The sequence below is a fragment of the Macaca nemestrina genome, chromosome 19 (assembly GCF_043159975.1).
Source record: "Macaca nemestrina isolate mMacNem1 chromosome 19, mMacNem.hap1, whole genome shotgun sequence".
NCBI lineage: Eukaryota > Metazoa > Chordata > Mammalia > Primates > Cercopithecidae > Macaca > Macaca nemestrina.
In genome coordinates, this window is record NC_092143.1 from 16853223 (window position 1) to 16878726 (window position 25504).

Here is a 25504-nt window from a genome sequence, read left to right on the forward strand (position 1 = left end):
ATAAGATGTAGGTGTAAAAGGTCCATTCTCTCATTAAATGCACATTCTATTGGGGTGATACAAACAATAAATAAACAAAAACAAGATAATCTAAAATAGAATTAAGTGCTATGAATTGAATAAGGCATTGTGTTGGTGAATAATTATTACTGGTGTATAAGAAAAAAAATTTTGGATATCTAGCAAACCATCTTGAAGAATATTCTTTTATGGTAAATTATAAGCTTATTAGCTTTGATTTTCTAGAAAGATGATCATAAAATCTCTGAATAATGGTTTGGCCTCTTTTTACCAATATTTATTCCTCTGATGGAACTATTCTTCAGTATAATGGAGGACACCTACTTTCAAATCTCTCTGCACAAAACTCAGATGAACAAGCGTAGCAATAAGGCACCGTTTTAAAACTGCACTTAACTGTACCGACAGAAGAGGGCACTCTTGCACCAAGAAAACAGAGTATGGCACTCAATGCTTCATAAAGTTGCCTGTCCTTTTTCGTCCAAAAATCCTGCACATTTCAGTATGAACAAGAAAAAGTACCCAACAAATATGTAAAATTACTATACAAAGAAAACTGTGAAAATTAAAACTCTTAGCTCATGGAGATACTACCCAAGAAATCAATCATGAGGGAGGATAAAGCTGCAGTGTAACACTACCTTATGAACTAAATATTGTTTGGAAAGAGATTATGAACATGAAGAATGCTTCAAGTCATAATTTTAAAAACTCAGAATATATGTGAATAACAAAACAACCACAGAAAGAAAGTACTGTAATGAGATATGTCTGAATTAAATAGAAATAATAAAAATAACAAAATCATCTCAGAAATGGGCCTAGACAACCAGTTGCCTACAGGAGAAAGTACAATAAAGAACATAGAGAAGAGAAATAAAAAATAGGCTAGAGAACAAAAACAAAATAAAGAACAGTAAAAGGATAAAAGAACGAAATAAAGACAGGCAAATAAATCTAAATATGTGTAACCATGGTCTCTGAAGTACAGAAATAAAACAGTGGAGTAGAAATGATATTTAAAGCTACAATCCAAGAAAACATTTCAAAAATAAAATAAATCCCAAATCTGTGTATTGAAATGGCCTACAATGTACCTAGGAAAATTGACCCTGAATGATGAAGTCTAAGACATATTGTGGAAAATCAGTCTTAACATCTGCAGAGAAGAGAAAAAGAGGGAAAGATAAGAGAGAAAGAGAATGAGAGAGAATCAAGTCAATATAAAGTAAAGAAAGCAAGTTAACATCAGACTTCTTGAGAACAACATACAAACCAGTGGAGCAATAAAGATATTCAAACCAATTCAATTCAATCCAAACCAAGAATTTTATATATCAAAAAGTACTCTTTCATGAATGGTCTTTCATGACCATAAAGAAACTGTGTTAAACAGTCAAGAACTTAGAGAATATTGTACTTGTTAGCCCTTCTTGAGAAATCTACCAGAGGATGAGCTTCATCCAGTAACAAAAAAAAAAAAAAAAAAAATTGAAGAAACTTTAGCAGAAGACTGATAGCACAAATATATTTTATTATAGCTCTAAGACTAAAGCAAACACATGAATAAGAGTAGGAAAGTAATATATACATGTTCTATGTTTTATATGTGCTGCCAAAGTTAAAAAAAATGACAAAAAACGTGAGAGGAAATGCTAGCAAGAAAATTAGAAGGTAGAATATAAATTTGTTGATTATTACTCAGGCAGCAGATGGGCGTCAAAAGATATCACTTAAAAATGATAAAAGCCTAAGTAAATAAAAGAGTAACATGAGGCCATTAGGTCATAATACAGCATAAAAATAATGTCTAGAACAAAAATACAAACTTTCCTAAATATCACAAGGAAAAATTAAAGAGAGAAAATATAGTAAAATAGCAAGACAATATGATTCTAAAGTTCATATGGAAAAACAGACAAACAAGAATAAATAGGTAAACACTGCAAAGGAAAAGCAACAAAACTTCCAGAATTAAAACACTGATGTTGGCACATGAATAAACAGACCAAAGGAAGAGGCTAGTAAATCCATCAACAGACCTAACCACATATGGAAATTGAGTACATGATAAATGTGGCAATTCAAATCCCAAAGGGAAAGATAGATGTTGTTGTTGTTGCGTTGTTATTGTTGTTGTTTAAGATGGAGTTTCACTCTTGTCACCCAGGTTGGAGTGCAATGATGCAATCTCGGCTCACTGCAAGCTCCACCTGGTGGGTTCAAGTGATTCTCCTGTTTCAGTCTCCCGAGTAGCTGGGAAACAGGTACCCGCCACCATGCCTAGCTAATTTTTGTATTTTTAGTAGAGATGAGGTTTCGCTATGTTGGCCAGGCTGGTCTCTAACTCCTGACCTCAAGTAATCTGCCTGCCTCAGCCTCCCAAAGTGCTGGGATTACAGGCATGAGCCACCGTGCATGGCCAAGACAGATGTTTTAATAAGTAGTATTGGAACAACTGAATAGCCATTTGGAAAAAGATTAAAATAGCATTCAAATTTATCTCATGCCGAGTAAGCTTCAATTGAATCTGAGCTCTAAATTTTAAAAACGAAAATATACAGGTAATTGAAAAAAGTATGGGTAAATACCTTAAAACCTGGAACTAAGGAAAACCTGATTTTAAAAATTTAGAAGCAGTAGAAGAAAAGATTAGTATATTCAGCTTATAAAAAACTTTAAAGTAGATTTAATAAGCAAAGTCAAAGAAAACTGACAAACTGTGAAAAGGTTTATGCTAATTCTAATACAAAGGGTTAATCTTCGTAACTCATAAAAATCTCTTAAAAATCAAGAAGAAATGCACCTATATAAATGTCAAAAAAAAGAACAGACATAACACAGGGAAAGATATATAAATGACAGAGCATGTGATTGCATGCTCATAAATTCACTCAAAACAAGAGAAATTTAAATTAAATATATACTACTATAGTATTTTTTATCTATCAGTTTGGCAGGCACCCAAAGCCTTTATGACATTCTGTGGGTGTGGTTGTGAAGAAATAGGCAGATACATATTATTGCTAATAGGATCATTATGGTGTAATCCTTATAACCAGAATTTAGCAATAGCTAAGAAAATTACATATGCAATGGTACTTTGGCTCAGCAATGCAACTCCTAGGAATTTACCCTAAAGGTATACCTCCATAAATACAAAATAGCATATATCCCTTTCTTGTTCCTAAATTGTTGGTTAGTGTCATTATTCTTTTTGTCATAACTCTAATTTTTTTAAGCTTTTGTCTTTCACTTTTTATATGTCTGCTTTTGTCTTTATTATTTTCATCTTTATTTGGGTTTGTGAAGCATGTTCTTCTTTTTTCAAAATTCTGGGGAATACAACAATTTACACATTTTAATTATTTTCTGTTTCCTAATAAATAAAATAAAAGTTTAAATTTTTCTCTGTATAATTTTTTCTACTTAAATTATTGATCACTAGAAAAGGTGTGTTAAAGTTATTCACTATTTTTGTAAATGTTTCCATTTCTTCTTTTATTTGTACCTCCCTGTATTTTCGAATTATGCTATTAGGTGATATTATTTTTTACCTTTAACACATGGCGTCTTTTATCAAACTGAAATATTTATATTTGTTCTTATTACTGTTTTGGACTTTGGGTAGAATTTTTTTGGTGTTATTCTTGTTATTTCTACTTCTCTCTTTTTAATACTTCTGTATTGCCTGTTTTTCTCTATCATTTTAATCTTCTTGTTTTTACTGTTTTAGAATTGTGTCCTATAAATTGTCTATAAGTAGATCTTTGTCTTTTTAATACAGTCTTTCTTTCAACTGGCCAATTTAAAACATCCACATTTCTTAAGACTGGTCGTATTTGTACTTATTTGCTGTCTTGTTTTATGCTTCATATGTGCTATGCTTTCTTACTTTCTTTTTTTTTTAATATTCCTTTGATTTTTTTTCAAGTATTTTTCTTTTTTTTTTTTTCCTCTACTGTTTTGGAGATTATGTATTCCACTTCAATCTTCAACTGGTTATAGTTTAGTTTAACACAAATATTGTACATAATTTTTAAATTAATGTCCAGGGTTAAACTATTTTCCCCATCATCCCCTGAAAAGAACAAGAACCCCAGAGGTTTTATTTCCTTCCTTCCATTCTCTCTCCATAATTCCCTTTGTACTCCTCAAGCCTACTATCTTCTACCTCTCAATGTGAGATCATCTGAGTTTTAATTCTTCAATTATTAATTCCAATTTAATCTTCAATCATGTTTTACTCTCTTCTTTGCATCACTGCTACTTATATTCCATACTTTTTAGCCAATTCATTTTTTTAAATTTTTTGGAGCAGAACTTCTAGTCATTCCTTTAGGTAAAAGTTTTCAGATAGTAAACTTAGAGTGCTTGCTCATGCATCTTGCCGTCGCACTTGAATGAAAGTTTTTAATGGGTAAATATTTCAGTTTATAGTATTGTTTTCTGCCAGAAATTCAAAATATTGGTCTGTGTCTTCTTGTAGGACAAAGAGAAAGCTAAACTGTATATGATTCTCGTTTCAGTTTATAAATTTGACCTTTTAACACAAAAAGCTTTTAGAATATGTTATTTTTGCATTGATCTTCTTTAATTTTGCCACAGTGTGGAAGTGTGGGTTCTGAATGGGTCCTTTCAAAATGAGAATGCATGACTGTTTTCAGTTCTGTACATTGTTTTTCTTATTTCTTTGAGTATTTCTATTCCTCAGTTATCTCTCTGTTCTTTTTTCCTGAAATGCCCTTTAATAAATGTTGAGACCCTTTAAACTACCTTACATGATTCTTAACATGTTTAAGGTTTTTGTTTGTTTGTTTGTTTTTTCGTTTGTTTTTTCATTTGTTTTGTGAGACAGAGTCTCACTCTGTCACCCAGGCTGGAGTGCAGTAGAGCAATCTCAGCTCATTGCAATCTCCACCTCCCAGATTCAAGCGATTCTCATGCCTCAGCCTCCCAAGTAGCTGGGATTACAGGTGTGCCACTACACCCAGCTAATTTTTGTATTTTTAGTAGAGACAAGGTTTCACCATGTTGCCCAGACTGGCCTCAAACTCATGGCCTCAGGCGATCCGCCTGCCTCGGCCTCCCAACGTGCTGGGATTACAGGCATGAACCACCACACCTGACCAACATTTTTAAGGACTTTTGATCCCTTTATCCTTTTATTCTACATTTTGTACAGTTTCACAGCTCAATCTACCAGCTAACTCTCCAGTTATTTTCTTTCTACTATTCAATCTACTTAATTGTAATAATCAAATTTATTTCCAGAAACTCTAGATGAATATTTTTAATAATACTCTGTTCTTGATATATGGATGCTATCAAGTATATTACTTATATATTTTTTAAAATCTCTTGCTTAACCTGTTAACCCCATTGAGGCTGATACCCTTCTTTCATGTGATTATTCTCTACAATCATGTGAGAGATCTGGGTTGTACGTTTCTCTTTGTATTTGCGATTCCTCATTAAACTATCTATGAATACTGCTTTGGGGTTTACCACAACTTGCCTTGGCAGTTTAACGGTGGTATGGCCTGGATGTGCTTTGGGGCAAGCGTATTAGTGGTTACAAACCTTGTTGGGAACTTCTACTTCTTGATACTTTTATTGAGTGGTGGTGATACATCTTCTGTATAACATCCAGCCAGACAGCCTGGTTAAAAATGCTAGTTCAATCATTTGCTATCTGAGGGATGTTAGGCAAATTACTTAATCCCTGTGTGCCTTGGTTTCCTCATTGGTTACGGGCGGATAATAATAATAACCCACCTCTTAGGATGATTGAGAACGTTAAATGGACTAGTGAACATAAAGGTCTTCGACCAAAGCTGGCATACAATAAGCACAAAAAGTGTTAGTATTATTACTGTCCCAGTTCAGATATTTCATGATTGCAGTCTTATTCTGGATATTGAAACTCATTCCATGCTTGAACCCAACATTGTAAAAAGTCCAGTGCTAAGGGAAAAAGTCACAGCTGCCAACAATTATTGGGCATAGTGAGAATTTTAAATGAGGAATTTCTCTTCTTCCATTGATTATCAACTGAGGTCATAGTTTTACTGAAGGAATTTTTTTATTGGCTGATATGGTTTGGCTCTGTGTCCCCACCCAAATTTCACCTTGAATTATAATAATCCCCAGGTGTCACGGGAGGGATCCAGTGGGAAGTAATTGAATCATGGGGGCAGATCTTTCCCATGCTGTTCTCGTGATAGTGAACAAGTCTCATGAGATCTGATGGTTTTATAAAGGGGAGTTTCCCTGCATATGCTCTCTTGCCCACCACCATGTAAGACATGAGTTTGCTCCTCCTTTGACTTCCTACCTCCTTTGCCATGATTGCGAGGCCTCCCCAGCCATGTGGAATTGTGAGTCCATTAAACCTCTTTTTCTTTATAAATCACCCAGTCTTGGGCATGTCTTTATTAGCAGTAGGAAACAGATTAATACACTAGCTTTCCGAGTCTTTGACTGCATTGGATACCACTCAGAACAACATGCATTTAATTTTAATTCCTGTGATGTTTACATCATGATGTCAGGAGCTAAAGATAAAGTATATCTGCACTCACATACACCAAAATAGATCTGAGAATGGCTTTCTGTTTCATGCATACAAAAAAGCCAACATGCCTAGATATGAAATTATTTAATCACATATTTCCCCTCAGACCTGCACACTAAGTTTCACTATCTTCAGAAATTTTGTACAAAACAAAAGTTTGATGCTCATCTGGTTTTTTTTAATCCTTTATACATTGTAACTATTTCTTTTTTTACCCAAATGCTGATAGGATTACTTTCTCAATCTTTTAAAGTTTTTTAGCATGTCTATTTTTGCTCTGCAGGGGAAGAGGGAATCATTGAGTATGATCCTGTGACTATCCAAGTTAAAAAGATTTTCTTCCATCATGTCTTGAATTGTTGACTTTATGCCAATTAGTCTTCTTTTTTCCTGAGAAACACCATAGTTGTTGGGTTTACTTTCTATTCTCTCTTTATATCTACCAACTTCTCTCTTATTATTTCCCATACATTCTAAGAGACACACTCAAATACACCCTATTCATCACTAACTAAAGTTTCCAGTGTCTCAGTTTTGCTTCTTTATTGCCTTTAAAGTCTATTTAAATTCTTCTATTGCATCTATTGCATTTTTTCATTCCCTAGTGGTCTGTTTTTATCTCATTTAGCTTTTTCACATCTTATCAGAGTTTATCTTTGCAGCATTGCACTCCTATTCCATAGATTTTGTGTCTTCTTAAATCCTATTAAATATGCCCAAAAGCTTTCTAAAAGTTTCTTCCAGTTCTTGCTGTATATCATTTTATGAAGTCAGCCTCTCTCTCTCCCTCCCTCCCTCTTGCTCTCTCTCTCATTTATAACATGATATCTCTCTTCTTATTCAGCACTTATTTTTTTCATACCTTATACTTTTGTCTCCACTTATTTAATCTTGAACATGGAATGATCTGTTCAGAACTTATGTGTGTCAACAAGGGGTGTGCGAATTTCTCAGCCCCACTGTTGTGCACTGGGTTGCTTTTCAAATCCTTTTCACCTATCTGTAGCTAAAGCTTTGTTGATGCATATGAAAGAAAACATTATTTAAATGGAAAATTTATTGCATTAGAATATGAGCATTTATAAATTAAATATTAAGGATATATTATGCTTCATATAAACACTGTGAATAGAGTTACTTAATATGCTTAATACATATATTAATATGCTTAATATACTTAAGTATGCACATTTGGGGATATTTTCTATTTTTATTGGGTAAAAAGAGGATTTGGATTCTTTTAATTGAGTAAGGAGAACATAAAACGGATTTGGGAAACTAAGAATGCCAGATGAGTGGTGTGGATCAAGAACACATCTGGAATTGGCATTCAAGTGTGGAGCAAAGAAATCCACTGAGACAACTGCACAAGCTTCCTCACCCTGCTGGTCCAATTTGGACCTCCGCCTCGGGTTAATGACACTGTAATTTTTAAAAATACCAGCATGCAAAAGCTGTAAACAGCAATTAGGAATGAAGCAACACATGTTCTGGCTTGTCCCAGCTCAAGGAAAAAACTACAGAGGAGTTCGAGAAGTATGCACTAGACAGTGTATGAAATTCTAAGGAGGACTTGAAATGCAATTGAACATACAGATTCTGGATGTATTAGGGAGCCTGTGGAGTACTATATGTCCATGTGTCTCTTACCAGAATATTTACAGTCAGCATAAGCGAAACAATTGTCTTTGAATCTATATTACCTTATCTGTTCTACCTGTCAACATTGCTATGCGGAGGAAACCTTAAACTGAGGAAGTGGGGAGTTCATTTTCTTGTTGATTTAAAATCATTCTCTGGTTGGCTTTCCAGCAATTATATCAGCCTACCAACTTGTATGTTCTGTCTACCCCTGGGCACCATATTGCTGGGTCAATCTTGCTGGTGCAAGAAAAATGAAGAGTCAAGATCTCCCTGTTTGGAGCATAATTTCCAGTGTCTGAAAGGGTTCCATCTAGTGTAATTCTGCTGGGCTCAGGTAAATCTTCTCCTCCTTGTATGGCCTGGGTCTGGGACACTTTAAACAGACAGTGTAGATAAAATATCCAAGAACACTGCCACCAAGGCTCTTCCTGTCCTTGGCTTCACCAAAAGTATTTTATTTCTGATGACTAAACTGCCTAGGATGAAAGGAACAAATGCCTGTCCTCACCTTCTTCCAAATCATAATTGGGAGGTCATTCAGTCTTCAAACGGCTGCAGAAAAAAAAAAAAAAAAAAAAAACTAACTTGTAAGAAAGACAGAGGGTAAAGGACAGCAGCAAGTACAAGGTAAAGAGATAGACGTCCAAAATTCAAGTTGAGAGACAGCTTATGTTTCTGAACTCAGAGGAAGGCAGCAATGGGAGGAAACAGGTAGACTACTCACTGGCAATGAGATGCTGATGACCCCTCAACAATGCCTCACGGCCCAGACTCATTAACTTGTACTCAGCAGGGACCGGGTGTGGTGGCTCAAGCCTGTAATCCCAGCACTTTGGGAGGCCAAGGCAGGTGGATCACTTGAGGTCAGGAGTTCGAGACCAGCCTGGCCAACATGATGAAACCCCGTCTCTACTAAAAATACAAACATTAGCCAGGCGTGGTGGCAGGCGCCAGTAATCCCAGCTACTCGGGAGGCTGAGGCTTCAGAATCACTTGAACCCAGGAGGCAGAGGTTGCAGTGAGCCAAGATTGCACCATTGCACTCCAGCCTGGGCAACAGTGCAAGACTCCATCTCAAAGAAAAAAAAAGGAAAAACTTGTAGTCAGTAGAAATTTCTTCTATATTCTGATGATCAGCTGGCTATCACTCCAGTTTTAGCATTGTCAGTTTTCATCTGTTTTATATGCCTTCATAGGGTAATTATGATGGAAAGCTGGGAGAAACTATTACTGGGGCAAAATGTATTTTTTCCTGTGTAACTGAAATGAATTGTTAGTTTCATAGATTATGTATTTTTATATTTTTGGATGAAACAGTTTGAAGTTAGATTCATATCCCTGAAAAAATCAGTTGGCAACACATCGTACATATTTTAACTAATAATAAAAGTGCTTTATTCATTCAGAAGAAACTTTTTAATACATCAAAAGTTAGTAAAGAATGTTTATGATTTACATAAAAATCTAAGATTCTTAATTTTCCTCATTATTGTAAATAGATACATTCTCCCTCTCATGCTTTAAAATATGAGAAATCCCGATATAAATGAAAAAAAAAAGTGTTTACCAAGTAAAAGAATAAGAACAAAAGAAATGCCGGGCAATGCAGGCTTATATACAGGTCATGGTTTCCAGCTCAGTGTCTGGCAATGATGCCAAGTCAAACATGGAAACAGACCCCAAAATGTCAACCCCAAAAGGAACCACAGGGGACATGAAGTTTTTGGTTATCTGAAATAAATGTGACCCATGGGACATGCATTCTGGAAAAGGCACTGACTCAAACTGCCTTAGTTACCAACAACGAATTGTTTTAGGTCATGAGCTTCAACAATGAGAGGGTTGTATGGAGAATGTGGAACTTGTCTCTCAGAGCACAAAGAAATCACTGGGGTAGGTGAGAAAAGGGAGAGGAGGCTAGCCTGGGAGCAGGTGTGGTTCACCTGCCTTCTCCCACAAAAAACTGCTGCGGCCACACTGAATGACTTGGTGGCAGCTGGGAGGAGAACAGCCACAAGGTGGGCCAAGGAAACTGAGCCACAAGCAAGACCTGAAACCCACCTCGCTAGGAAAGAGACTGACTCCAAAGAGATGTGAGTCAGACATGTCAGTGGTCACGGCAGAACATTCAGCTAAGACAGAAATGAGGAACTCACATTACCACACCAGAGAACAGAGTTCCTGAGTCCGCGAGTAGGAACACTCAGGGGTCAGGGCTTCAGTAGACTAGAACTTGAGATGAACCCAATGGCCTTCTTGACAAGGATTTCAGGTTTTGTTTTGGCTTTTTGGGTTTTTTGTTTGTTTTGTTTTTGTTTTTGTTTTTGTTTTTTGAGGCAGGGTCTCACTCTGTCACCCAGGCTGGAGTGCAGTGGCGCCATCTCAGCTTACTGCAGCGCCCACGCCCTGGGCTCAAGTGATCTTCCCACCTCAGCCTCCCAAGTGGCTGGGACTACAGGTGCACGCCACCACACCCAGCTAATTTCTGTATTTTTTGTAGAGTCAGGGTCTCAATATGTTGCCCAGGCTGGTCTTGAACTCCTGGACTCAAGTGATCCACCTGACTTGGCCTCCCAAGAAGTGCTGGGATTACAGGCATGAGCCACCATGCCCAGCCAACAAGCATTTCTATGGACACCATGCCCAGGCTCAAGCCTGTTCTCACCATGTGGCCTGGAATGAGACCTCTGGGAAGACACAAAAGTCCACCTGGCCAGAGGGCAGAGAGAGGAGCACAAGGAGGCCAGCCATCCACAATGGCAGCAGCATTCCTCTCCACACCTGCCTGTGCTGGGTGTGTAAGAGGAACTAGCCACAGGTGGGAATTCTTGGAGCTAGCGGGAGGAGAGACAGAGGGAAGTGTTTGATGATAATGTTGGGGGGCCCAACAAGGAAAACTGAGATAAACCTCCTCTAAATCCACTAGCCACTTTCCTGGGTCAGTATCAAAATCACAAGACAAATATCATTCCCCTGCTCTGTGCGAAGTGAGTGCTGGTTGGGGCATTCATACGTCTTTGAGCTATCACTTAAATACACCCAAGCCCTACCTTCTCCTAGGTGAAAAGACCTCACAGGACATCTTCCATGCAGTATCTGTCAAAGGAAGAAACAGGGCATCTTGCCCAGTGATGACCACAATCATAACTACCCCAGAAAGAGAGCTGAGTTTCCAAACATATTCCAGTCACACATGTTCTCTTGCTGCCCATGTTAAAGTGGCTTCTGAGTTTGCTATCTCTTAGAAATGGTCTAATGACCTGAACTTTTAGGATTCCTTCAAAAGGAGGTAGGTACTGTTCTGAATTGTGTTGACCTTCAGGTCACAGAGGGTGAATCTATACACTTGAAAGTTTAGGGTAGAGAACAATAGCCCTTCAATACTAACAGACTCAGACGAAAATAAGCTACAGGGTGAAGGAAAGATGAAGATAAGCACAGGCTGATGGCTGGAGGATGAAGGGGATGCTTTAGACATTACCAAAAACTCAAATGCCCATCTTATGCCAGGGGAAGATTGTACTGACATTTTCCTCCAGCTCTAAAGTACTAGACAATGCTTCCCTTTTAAGGAGAGCAGACCCTGCCATAAAAGAGAATGGTTTGGGTTTTGTTGTGTCTAATGAAAAAGAGAAAAGGGTGGTTGGCATTAAACTCCACCCAAGATGGTAGTGACCTTTCCGAGACAACAGCCCCAGTGGCTGCAGCTGCCTGGGTGCCATTTTCATCCACCTCCACAAAGGTTTTGTGGATGATTTTTGACAAGTACAAATTGGGACTTGGAGAGATTCCGGTAAGATCAGCCCTCGTTTCATCAAAGATATCTGTAATGCCCATGTCTTGTAAAATGGAATTGAGATCATAGCTGTCTTCCAGGGTGAACCGGGGGAAGGACAGGACCACCGATTCTTCTGACATGTTTTCTGAGCTGCTCCAGGCCACTATGTTTTCATAGGTGATTTTCCCTTCAAGCTACAAGAGAAAGGAAATAATATTTAGCGTCAGATTATGGGACCGCAAAGAATGCCCCAATTACTTAAAGGTGCCTGAGTCCATTTCAGTGGTGGGTGATGACCTTCAAGGCCTTCCTCTAAGCCAGAGAATAGTCTGATTTCATTTAAAACTTCAAGCAAATATCTTTCCTCTTTGCAAAGAGTTAGGGGACAACTCAGGTTCCAGTGTGCTTTGGTGTTTGACAGACAAATGTTCAAAGCACAGCAAAGCTCAGTCGATTAGTTGGGTGCTGTGGCCAAGCCCTAATTTTCTGAAGTTAAATTTCCTCTTCCATAAAACAGAGATAATACGATTATGTTCTTGCAAGCATTCACGAAATCATGTGTATAAAGTACTTAACACAGTGATAGCGCATAGCAAATTCTGAATAATGGTTGTTACTGATGTTGTAATTACTCTGCCTGCTATATTGGTATTTCTCTCACTTTCTCTCTGTTTCTATCTTTATCTCTTTACCCCCTTGGACAAAATCTGTAGCTGAGCTTCTCCAGCCTTTATTAATTCCTGCCTGGCAAGCAATCAATTCTGGGGTCACCTCTACGCTTCTGTCAAGGTACCTATTCCCCAAAACAGGATTCAGTTAATTCTTTAGCTGAGTTATAGAAAAATGGCATGAGTAAGAGGCCAAAAGTCAGGATATTCAGAGAAAAGGAAAAGCTTAAAAACTTCTCAAGTTACTCAGAACCCAGATTCCTCAGTTTGCTAAAACAGTGGCAGAGAGCTATGAGGTTAAAGAAGAAACCCCAGTCCCAATATTTCTGGCTTTTGTTGTTTACTTTAAACAAATGAGGATAAATATCTAATCTAATGCAGATTCTTATACATTCCTTGATGTCTGACAGCTGAGGTACTGTATTTCCTCAAGATGGTCGGTGGTAGACAGCGTTGTTCTCTGAGGATCTATCATTGAATATTTTGTAGAGATGTGGAAATGAAGATTTACCTCTTCCAGAGCCTTCAGGTTATCTTTAGAGTGAGACGGCAGCAGGACGAACATGCTGAGCTTCCCCTTGGTGTACCTCATTTCCAGGATCTGTGCCTTCACCTCCTCTATGAAGCCAATTCTGTAGAGGCCTTTTTGCGTCATCATTTTCACACTCTTGTTTTCATTCTGTAGTAGTCAAGGTAGGAAGTCACAGGATGGCTATGGGAAGCTCCCAAATTCATATGGTCCCAGCTTCACTGAGGACAGGGGTTCCTAAAGATGAGAAGGTCCTGCAGAAGTCCTGAGCCACACCAGGGATCCAGACTGCAAGAGTCTGCCCACTCATCAGTGGCCCTTACTTTGCCAACACTTTATCTTTCAGTGTCTTTTTTTGTTGTGGAGTGACGGGGGTTGGGGGGGGGCGGTGTTTGCTTGTTTGTTTTTGAGACAGGGTCTTGCTCTGTCACCTAGGCTAGAGTGCAGTGGTGCCCTCCCAGGCTCAGGCAATCCTCCCACCTCAGCTTCCTGAGTAGCTGGGGCCACAGGCACGGACCACCATACCTGGCTATTTTTTTTTTTATTTTTTGTAGAGACAGCGTCTCCCTGTGTTGCCCAGGCTAGGCTCAAACTCTTAGTCTCAAGTGATTCTCCCTCCTCAGCCTCCCAAAATGCTGGGATTACGTGCATGAGCCACCTCACCTGGCCCTTTCCATGTTTTTTAATCAGTTCTTCAGCTCCCAAGAAGACTATTGGTAAACTTACTATCAAAGCATCTCCACTGTTAAGTCAGCAGAAACACGCCCTGCCAGCTGTCCCACTGTAGGGCCTGCCCCAGCCCAGCCTCTTGGCCTCACACTACTCCACGCCAGCTGGCCTGGATGACCCCACCACAGCACCAAGGGCAGCCATCGTTAAGTGCGAATCATCTCCATCTTAAATAACAACACCTGCTCCTGGGAAGGCACAACCCCAGGCACCTTAAATCTCACAATAACCTCAAGGTGGCGGGTGAGGGATCGTCAACCTGCAGATGGGGATATTCAGTGCTTGAGAGAAAAATGCATCTCCGGTAATAAGCTAGCCGGCCGACAAGTGGGTGGCTGGGACCCAACCCTTCGTTTCTAAATCTACTATCTTAGAACACAGGTTTCTGGGGCAAATGCTCACAGATTGAATCCTAATGCATGAATCTGGCTAACTAACTTAGCCTTTCCATTTTTTGTCTCAACTCCTAAGTGGAAATCATAATAGCACCCATCTCATAACGCTCTTTGGGGGAACAAATGAAACAACAAATGGAAAACTACTCAGTGCAGGAAGCACTTGGCACAAAAACACTCAGTGAAATTCAGGTACTGGTTCTTATCAATGAAAAATGTTCTTATTGTAAATGTAAGCTGTAACTTTTTGAGTATACATATTGCACATCATTCCTAGTGCAAATTATGAGTTGGATAGCTAGAAAACTGTGAGTTCTGATACAGTACCTCATTTAGACAGAAAGGTGCATCCACTGTGTTCTCATGATCAAAATAATTTTCCCATTTGGCCTTGAAGTAAACAGCATTCACCAGGACCAGCACAGTCTCAGCATTAATAGTGTCCTTGCTGAAGAGTTCCTTGATTTTACCTAAGAAAAGATCCCAGAGAATATCCTGAGTATGAATTACATCAAAAGTATTTGTATAGATAATTTTCATTTTTTTGAGACAGAGTTTCACTCTTGTCTCCCAGGCTGGAGTGCAGTGGCGTGATCCCTGCTCACTGCAACCTCCGCCTTCTCAGCTCAAGCGATTCTCCTGCCTCAGCCTCCAGAGTAGCTGGGATTACAGGCGCCCGCCACCACGCCTGGCTAATTTTTTTATTTTTAGTAGAGATGGGGTTTCGCTATGTTGGCCAGGCTGGTCTTGAACTCCGGACATCAGGTGATCTGCCCGCCTTGGCCTCCCAAAGTGCTGGGATTACAGGCGTGAGCCACCGTGCCCGGCCGATAATTTTTTTTAACGCAGCTTATCACCCCCAAGACTAGGGAGTGTCTCATTCAAGAACTAACCCAAGAAGATTAATTCATAGTCCTGGCTGGAGGTAAGAGAGGCAGTGATAGGGCTCTCACTCGACCTTGCAGGAGGTCCAATCACAGCACTGTAACAGAAGGAATCTCCTTTGATTCCCTGTATTGCTTGTGTTTGGAACTTATCAGTAGACATCTTATACTACGGTTTATCTTTCAAATTATATAGTTAGTCATCTGACAATATGATAAGCTCCCTTGAGAACAAAGAACTACAATATAAACTTCCTGTCTCAAGCACTCAACATAGCATAAGATATATGCTTACATATAAATAAAAATACACATAAATGTGCTAGGCCATGATATGAAACCTATTTTATAGATACTTTTACATGCTCTTTCTCATTCCATCCCACATTAATCAATTAATTGATCCATACCACCATAAGGAGGTATCGTTATCCCTTCTTCATAGAAGAATCGATTGCATCCAGGGAGAGCTGAAGTCACACAGCCAAGAAGCAGTAAGACTGGCGGGAATGGGTCCTCAGGCGTTCCACCTTTAAGCTCAGCTCTGGGACTCCTTCCACAATAATACAGCCCTAAGCCCAACCTGAAAAGCCCCAGGCTAGCAGGCAATGGCCCATCTTCGTGACACACCCTTTTCCACCTCAAACTACCAAATCACCAGTTACTTGAATGTCTGCAGATGACTTAAGAAGAAAAGATCTTCCATCTCAAGAAGAGCTCTACTTAAATCCCATAATGATAGATTAGGTTGACATCATCTACATTTAACATACTCTGGAGGAGTTAACTCACTAAGGGGAAAGTACATATTCAGGCCTTAATATGAACTTCGTTAATGAATTGCTTTCCTTTTGACAGTTCAGTACAGCCTTGAAAGAATGGTCATTTTTGTGGCGTATGAAAGAAGGAAGAAGCCATAATTTTGGAATTTACAGACTTCTGTCAAGGAAAGGCCAGGCAGGGGTATCCCATCCCTAAGTCAGTGTGAGAAAAAGAGGAGACAGGGAGAGAAAGCCACCACATGGAAGGGAGGAACCGAAAGTGTCGCTCTGGTATCAAGGACAGCCTAAAATAAGTCAACTATCATTTCCCAGCCTCCAGCCACCCAAAATGTAGGCAAATGCCTGGGGTCATGGTCTCACTGAAGACAGCAGACGCGATGCACTACCTGTGCTCTCTCATGCCCGCCAAACTTTTCACTGCACAGGAACATCTTCCCCAGTCCAACAACAGTGATCAAAAAGGGGTCTAATCTGTGTCCAGCAGCCTGACCTGACCCTTCAAGTCACTAACTTTGTGCCTGGAGGGAAGAGAGTTTATTCTGTTTTTCAAATTCACACAGGCACCGGCAGAAGGGAGCATTCTGTAAACCTCACCTAGAAGATCAGCCCTAATGAGGCTGGTGTCCTCCCTTCTTTCCCACCCAGAGCCAGCGAGACCAGAGACCAAAACTGCAATAATAAATAACAGCAATATCCAAGCAGTTTAACTGTTTGATGCTGTTCAGACCATGCTTTTTTGTTTTGTTTTGTTTTGTTTTGTTTAATTTCAACTTTTATTTTAGATACAGGGAGTACATGTGCAGGTGTGTTACATGGGCGTGTTGTTCACAGACAGTAGGCATAGTACCCAATAAGTAGTTTTTCAACCCATTCCTCTCTCCCTCCCTGCCCCCAGTTAGTATCTGGAGGGTCCATTGTTCCTTCCCATGCCTGTGTGTCCTCAATGTTTAGCTCCCACTTATAAGTGAGAACATACAATGTTTGCCTTTCTGTTCCTGTGTTAATTCATAGGATTATGGCCTCCATTTCCATCCACGTTACTGCAAACGACATGATTTCATTCTTTTTTAAGGTTGTGCAGTATTCCATGGTGTATATGTAGCACATTGTCTTTACGCAACCCACTACTGATGGACACTTAGGTTAATTCCATGTCTTTGCTATTGTGAATACTGTGGTGATGAACATATGAGTGCATATGTCTTTTTGGTAGAATGATATATATTTCTTTGGATATATACCCAGTAATGGGATTGCTGGGTCGAATGATAGCTCTGTTTTAACTTCTTTGAGAAATTTCCAAACGCTTTCCACAATGGCTCATTTACATTCCCACCAATAGTGTATAAGTGTTTCCCTTTGTCTGAAGCCTTGACAGAATCTGTTGTTTTTTAAGTTTTTAATAATAGTCATTCTGACTGGTGTGAGATGGTGTCTCACTCTGCAAACCATGCTTTGAACACAGTCCACATATGTGAACCTCTGGTCTCCAGTAGACCAGCAATCTGCAAAGCTAGGCAGACCGATTTTCTTTTAAATGGAAACCAATACCAGCTCCCGTGCTTTTGGCTTTCTTACCTTGAGATTGACATTCAACCCAGAAGTTAATCTCTTGTCTGGATTTTTCAGTGTTTTTTCTGAAATCAACACTTTCAATTGTCGTGTGGTAAAACTGAATCACACCATCTAAGTATTCCTGTTCAATTGGAATAAAAGGGAAATAGTGCAATAAAATCAGGCAGCGATGCTCATAGGAGTAAGGCTCTCCTGAGAAGTCTCCCAAGAAAGATGAGCCTGGTCATTTCACATTGCAGGGACAGGCCTGACAGTTTCTAGTCATCCCCAGTCTTAAACTAGCCAGAGACATTTCAGTTTTTATAGTTGCAAATGAGGATATTGAACATTATTCATGAACAGTCTATAGTTAAACAGGACAAAGCTTTCCTGCTGGATATCCTTTTATTTCAACAACTCATCTGTGGAGCCATCACAAGGTAAATATCAAGTAACCTGAGAGACTTGGCTGGAAAATGCTTCTGTTTATAAGAATTAAACCCCCGCTTAATGGTTGCAGAGTTTCTGTTTAGAGTGATGAGAAACAAAGTTTTAGAAATAGATAAGGTGATGGTTATACAACATTGTGAATGTAAGTAATGCTACTGAAATGTACATATAAACATGGTTAAAATGGTAAATTTTATGTGTATCTTACCATAATTAAAAAAAAATCAGTAATGTAATATACCAAACCCATTGGTTTGTATACTTTTAATGGTGAATTGTTTAATATGTGAATTTACAGCTCATTAAAAAAAAAGCTAGTTTTTAAAAATCCAGCATGAAAAATCTTACTTTCATTGCAAGAGAGCACACTTATTTTGGCCAAAGGAGGCCACCGGACCCCTGGCTAGTCCCTCACTAACTAGCCATGTCACGTCTTGACCATTGGTCGTATCCCCCACATTTATTGTTTAGTACATGGCTCCTTCTAGTAATTCGAGAGGAAACTGAAGCCCAGATGGAGACACAGCTTGCTCTAGGTACAAAGCTGTTTAGCCACAGAGACAAGTCCTGTGCCTTTCAGCTCCAAATGCCAAAATGCAGTCTTCTCCACCCCCCCACTACCCCACTCTCGAAAGAGCATAGTGAACACGATTGCATTGCAGGGGTAGCATGATCCTGGCGCAAAAGGAGATTCCACAGAAACGTCTTGGGGGCACCCAACAGATAAGGGAGAGAAAAGCGCAGCAACCAGGCACCTTGACTGAGGAAGACAGTAGGAGAGGATGCCATTACCAAGCCCACACGTGCTCCTAAGTCTCCATTACTCACACAACCCTTTTTCACCCACTCTATTCCACCCACAATGCTCACGTTGAACACTGGGAAGAGAACAAAAGTGTGGGACTGAAAGAATGAGGTCCTGGACACCTCACCAGTCCACAGCGCATCATCCTGTCAAAGAGGTTGTGTTCTAGATGGCAGGTGAGTAACCCAGCTACTCCCTGATTTTTAAATAGTATGCTACATGGTAGCTTTTGTCACCATTTGTGTGCAACTCACCTGACAGATTGGGAATTCCTGCTCTCCATAAAGCCTGTTGGCAATACTCAGTGTGTAATCAGTCTTGATCCTGTCTAATTTGGAGAGAAGCTGACCAAAGTAGCAGCTGACCAGCCCACTCTCATTGTTTAAGGACTCAGCCTAAGGAAAGCAGAAACAAAATGTGACCTTCACAGTGTCTATCAGAAAAGCTAAACACAACTAAAGGATGCGTGTTTTGTACAGAAGCAAGATAGAGCTTCTTAGTAAGATGTCAGTTGTCTCTGTTACCATGCAGGGGAAGTGAGCTGGGAAGAGCAGAGGAATGGAGGGTGAGAAGCGGTCCCAGTGGAAGATTATGGCTCCTGCATCTATATCAAGATCATCCAGGAAAAACACATCTGGGGAACTCAGCAATGCTCACTATATTTCAGACTGACACACCCGGATTTTCTTTATATTTAAAAGAGGCCAGACACGGTGACTCATGCCTGTAATCCCAGCTACTCTGGAGGCTGAGGCAGGAGAATCGTTTGAACCCAGGAGGCGGAGGTTGCAGTGAGCCGAGATCGTGCCAGTGCACTCCAGCCTGGCGACAGAGCGAGACTCCATCTCAGAAAAAAAAAAAAAAAAAAAAAGAAAGAAAGACAATCATCTCTCTACCCTCCTTTTAAACTTTCTAAGGTAAGGGGGATGCATACCCTGGAAAATATGTTTCCTCCTCCTGGCATGAGGCACCCAATAAAAGTTTTGTCTGTCAGTGCAGATTTCAGCACAAAATGGAACAAGCAGAGGTGGACGGAGACGGTAGGAATTCCACAGCTGACCCTACTCCTTACCACCTTTATCTTTGACCATGCTCTATGTTGGGGCCCTGTGGCCTGTAGAAGCAGATGAGTGACACAGTGATGATCTAGGTTTCTTTATCATAAGCAGAAGATACCAGATCCTACTCTTTAGGAAACTAGCTCATAGCCAAGGACATCTGAGATCCATACTCAGAAGGGAATCACAGACCACTTGAGGTCATTGCTGTTGATGGTATCCAGAGTCTAATGTTTGGGGATAAGCAACTATCACCTAATATCCTACAGTCAGAGTGAGCAGTTTATAAATAAGAAGGGCAAGAGTTTACTGTGGTGGCGGTTCACCTGCTGATCCAGAGGCTCTGTCGTTTTCTTCTGCCCCTCCAGAGAGCTGTCAGCCGGCACTTTTTGTTTGTTGCTTTGCAGACAGGGGTCAGGCTCTTTGCTTTCATCCTGGGAAAACTCGTTGAAGTGTAGTACCTGCATGATAACGGGACGGGGTCTTTCAGACAGTATGAACAGAGGGAAGCCTGAATAACTTCAGAAACATGTTCGTAGTGAGACAATGGCAACGATTACATAGTCAAACAAAACAATCAACAACGGCTTAAAGGAAAGTGGGTGCTTCTGTCCTTGGGCTGGGAGGTGGAATGGAGGAGAAGTACCAACTGCTACCCTGGGAGAACATTTATGAATAAATAAAACCAAACTAAAAGAATATAGGGGTATCCACAAGTTAAATGTAGCTATGGAGCATTGCATAGATACCCAATCTGAATTGACTGTAAGTGCAAACTAACACGCCAGATCTTGAATATAGTATAAAAAAAAATAGCTCATTAAAATTTTTATATTGATTATATGTGGATATGATATTTTGCATATACTAGGTTAAAAAAGTATTATTACAATTAGTCCCACCTGTTTCTTTTTACTTTTGTAATGTAGCTACTAAGAATTTTTAAATTACTATGTGGTTCTCATTATGTTTGTGTTGGACAGTGCTGATCTAGAGTTTCACATGAATCAAGGGACTGAGGACAGCAAAAGACAAGTTATCCAGAGCCTGGTAGAAAGGTAGGAGACAGGTGTCACATCCTGCACTGCTCAGACCCAGTTGGTCAGCAGGTGCCCTCAAGTGCCTAAGAAAGAACATCTGGATTCTGCCCTGCAAGATGCAAACTACACTCTAAAGCTAAGTTTTGCTAATGGAATAAGAAAATAATACATCAAATCTAAGTAGATGAATAAAGCAGAATGACCCCAGAAACACATTCTGTCTTAATCCATAAATTCTCCTGCTCCATGTTCAGGGGAAACAGCCTGATTTGTGCATAACCCCTGCACTATGTGCTACATCCGAGGAAGTATAAGGCCAACCACGGGAACTTGTAGTTTATTTGCGGATTTGTTCTTATCACCTTCATTTATTTATTCTAGAAATGTTTATTAGGTGTCTACTCTAAGCCAAGCACTGTTCTAGGACAAAAATCCCTGCTCTCTAGGAGATTATATTCTAGTGGAGGAGGCATACAAAAATCAAGACACATAGTAATTAATTACTGTATGCAGTATGTTAGACAGTGGAAAATGCCACATGAAAAAAGTATCCCTTAGGGGTTGGAGGTCACGATACAGCACTAGATTAGGAGGTCGAAGGAAGCCCCGTAGAGGAGATAAACACTGACCAAAGTCTTGAAGAAGAAAGCGAGCTGAGGTCAGTTACCAGGGGAAAGAGCCATCAGGCAAAGGGACCCAGAGCAAAGGTCCCAAGATAGGATGGGCATGGCTTACCCAAGGAAGCCAGGAGGCCAGTGTGACAGGTACAGTGAGGAGGGATGAAAGTGAGAGATGGAGTCACAGGGCTTATCTGGGATTCAGATCTCCAGATCCTTGTGGCACAAATCCTTGTGAGCACAAATCAGGCTGTTTCCCCTGAACCTGGAGCAGGAGAATTTATGGATTAAGACAGAATGTGTTTCTGGGGTCATTCTGCTTTATTCATCTACTTAGAGTTGGTGTTCTACTTTCTTATTCCATTAAGTTAAGTTCAAGTAAGGACTTGAACTTCTATCATAAGTGAAATGAGAAATCCAGGTTTTGGAACAGATGAGAAATATTATCTGGCTCAGGTTTTAAAAGGGTCTCTTGGGCTGCTGTGCAAAGGATAGATTGCCAGTGGGAGCAGGAAAGCCCATCCGGAAGTTGTTGCAGTATCCAGGTGAGAAAAGATGATGGTGGTTCAGACCTCAAGGAGACTGGGAGAAGTGCCTGGATTATGGATATATTTCAAAAGAAAAGCCAACAGAATTTGCTAACAAAGGTGGTATAAAGTGAGAGAGAAAGAGTCCAGGAGGACACCAAGCTGTCTAGCCAATTAACCATTTATGGTGCTTAATAAATATTTATTTAATGAAATGAGTGAGAGAGAAGACATATACACATACTGAAAATTGCTGGCAATATTGGTATTAGTAATTATAGAGTAAAAGAGTGACAGACATGCATACAGAGATAAAGATAGAGATGAATGAGAAAAGCTGCCAGACATGAGGTTGGGGAGCACCCTAAAGAAGGTAGAAGTTTAAGTGAGATTTTAAGAATGGTAGGATCGAAGAGGAAGTAAGGTGGGGAAAATACAAATAAAGACTCAGAGACCGGGATGGGTTCTGACCAAGCCCAGGGTGCAATAAGCACCTTGGCTTGCCTGAGTGGGATTAGCATCTGACTTTGAGTGTGGACCCAGAGTTTAGGACCCTGTGTAGCACCCTAGTGGACACGTACCTCATCAATCTGATGTGCACTGTCATTTCTAGCCCCCAAGCGGACCATACCAAGGGCAGCTGAGAGGCTCAGGGGAGAGAAAAATACGTTTTTATGACGATCATCTTTGCTTATCTCTTGAAAAAGATCAAAGCAAAATTTGGTGTTTGCTGCAATAAGAGAGTCCATTGTAAAACCTATAATGATCTAAAACCAAAAAGAAAAAAAAGAGAGAGAGAGAAGGAGAAAATGGTGATTGGAAGAAAATTAGTGAACAAACAATTATTATTTTACATACCTGAAATGCAATCATGCACAATTATTCAGTATGCTATTAAGAACTGGAAAACTAAGGTCATTATCTTCCCTGTATATAAACATTAGTGTTGATATTGATATTTATTGATATTGATATTGATAGACAGGGATCCATTTTCATTTAGTGGTGTGAATTTGTTTCCTGGGGCTGCCATAAGAAATTACCACAGACTGAGTGGTTTAAATAGCAGGAGTTTATTCTCCCATGGTTCTGGGGAACAGATGTCCAAAATCAAGATGTCGGTAGATTTGGTTCATTTCGGGACTCTCAGGGAAAATCTGTTTCACGTCTCTCTCTCAGCTTCTGGTGGTTGCCAGCAAACTTTGACATTCCTTGACTTGTAGACAAATCACTCAAATCTCTGCCTCCATCTTCACATTCTTCTCTTTATCATCCACGTATGTATCCAAATTTCCCTCTTCTTTTAAAGAGAGCAGTCATTGAATTAGGGCCCATCCTAAGCCAGTACAACCTCATCTTAATTTGACTACATCTGCAAAGATCCTATTTCCAAACAAGGTCATATTCACAGGTAGAGGGATTAGGACTTTAACTAATATTTTGAGGGGACACAATCCTACCCACTTTGTGGTAGAACTCCCTTTATTCAGGCAAAATGAAGCCAAAGGCTAACATTCTTTATTATCAAGTTAGCAGCCAAGCAAACATCATCCCATCTCATTCTTCTCCACAGGTTGTGGCTGGTTCAGCTTACACCTTTTGCCTGTACTCTCCCCTCATTGCTCTGTGACTGAGGATATGCCCAGCAAATTCCCATGGGTCATGTCCCTTGTTAACATTCTCACCCCCTTTTGACTCATCCCACATGCAAACTACAGAACTTGAGGCACTTCAGTCAATCATTCATATTGTTCAAGAAACAATAAATCTTGAATGATGCTGGGAGTTTTGATGTCACCAAGTGTACTAGTCCATTTTCACACTACTATAAAGAAATACCAGAGACTGGGTCATTTATAAAGGAAAGAATTTTAATTCACTCACAGTTCCGCATGACTGGGGAAACCTCAGGAAACTTACAATCATGGCGTAAGGAGAAGGAGAAGCAAGTGCCTTCTTCATTAGGCGGCAGGAGAGAGAAAGAGAAAAGGAAAAACTGCCACACACTTATAAAACCATCAGATCTCGTGAGAACTCACTCACTATCATGAGAGCAGCATGGGGGAAACTGCCCCCATGATCCAATCACCTCCCACCAGGTCCCTCCCTCAACACGTGGGGGTTATGGGGATTACAATGTGAGATGAGATTTGAGTCAGGACACAGAGCCAAACCGTATCACCAGCTTCAATGTCCTCTTTGACAGTGTAAAACCACATATAATATAGAACCAAAGTAAGACAGTGACTTCCTAAGAACAGGTATCTTGCCTTCCCCACCCAATCTATTCCAGAGTATCAAGAGAATATGTAGATCTCACCACTGACCTATGCCTCTCAAATGAAATGCCTTTTCTTTTGTCTCTTTGCCTATGGATATTGTGCATTTCCAAGATAGAAATGCAAATCCTCTCATTCGTGCTTTTATCATCAGATACAGCACACCATAAGCATGAAGAAATATTGCTGCATTGAATGGAATGGTGTAATTTGTTTTAACACTTTCCCAGCCAGTTAAAATAGACTTTTTTAGCCTATGAAACCTAATTCAAAAAGATAACATTATGTAACTTCTAAAAAAATGTGTCTGATGTGTGCTAAATATCTGACATATGTTAGCTTTAATCCTACAATCTGCAAGGTAAATGTGATCATTCCCTCTTTTTCAGAAAAGAAAACTGCAGAATCAAACAGCACGTATATTTGGCCCAAAACTAACTAGTGCTCTTTCTACCGTATCTACCATTTCTAACTTGCCCCTCAACTGATGATAGATGATCAAACACAAGCCTGCTGTGTGGGTACTTTCCTGCATTATTCAGCTTATAGTCCATTTTATTCTTACATTTTATTTCTGCCAAGTTTGTACCTGACTCACAGTTCTCATCCTGCATCTGTGAACTGGGTTTGAGACATACTTTGTATTTTCAAATGAATTTCAGGGTAATCAGAGACTACCAGAGTGCTTTCAGGAGCATTATGCCTTAATTGGTGGGTGTTTTTTGAGTAATGGATGTCCTGGATGTGTCTGAAAATTCCGTAACGCTTCACACCTCAGAAAGCTACCTTTGCATATATTGGTAAACATCTTGATGTCCAGCATATTTTCTCTACACATGGCTCACATTACCCATATAGTAACAAGTCTACTAACAAAGAAAAGAAAACCAACAAACTAAAGATGGTCTGAGTTGGGGGGATTTCACAGGCTTTTGATTAATGATAAAATTTTGTGTGAAACGTAGTCTAATATTTTTTAAAACCTTTGTTGTATAACTTAGGTTGATATTTGATCAAAATCTTCAGCATCAAAGGAGGAGAAGGTAAAGGGCATTCTGGCCATTTGGTCACCGCTATTAAAAGAAGACTACAGCCTGACTATATTGAAGGAAAAGAAGCGATTGGATAGAAAGACTGAATGATTCCAACCTGGCTCTTCAAATATTC

At 39.7% G+C, this 25504-nt stretch overlaps 1 protein-coding gene across 1 annotated transcript; it reads right to left on the reverse strand.

Annotated features, from left to right (window-relative positions):
- Window positions 1–9639: 9639 nt before the first annotated feature.
- On the reverse strand, window positions 9640–22843 carry LOC105476995 (serpin family B member 12). The gene is made up of 7 exons (XM_011733300.2): window positions 22640–22843; window positions 20201–20335; window positions 19071–19211; window positions 17586–17703; window positions 14669–14811; window positions 13200–13367; window positions 9640–12214 (listed from the first exon to the last, which is right to left on the reverse strand). The coding sequence occupies exons 1-7, from the start codon at window positions 22805–22807 to the stop codon at window positions 11810–11812; spliced, it is 1278 nt and encodes a 425-aa protein (XP_011731602.1). The 5' UTR covers window positions 22808–22843; the 3' UTR covers window positions 9640–11809.
- Between the last annotated feature and the right edge of the window lie 2661 nt (window positions 22844–25504).

Coding starts and splice junctions, on each gene's coding strand:
- LOC105476995 (XM_011733300.2), bottom strand. CDS start 22,807: ATGGACTCTCTTATTGCAGCAAACACCAAATTTTGCTTTGATCTTTTT. Junction 13,368..14,668: donor CACCTTTCTGTCTAAATGAG/GTACTGTATCAG, acceptor TGACTACTACAG/AATGAAAACAAGAGTGTGAA. Junction 12,215..13,199: donor ACCTGAAGGCTCTGGAAGAG/GTAAATCTTCAT, acceptor TTTCTCTTGTAG/CTTGAAGGGAAAATCACCTA.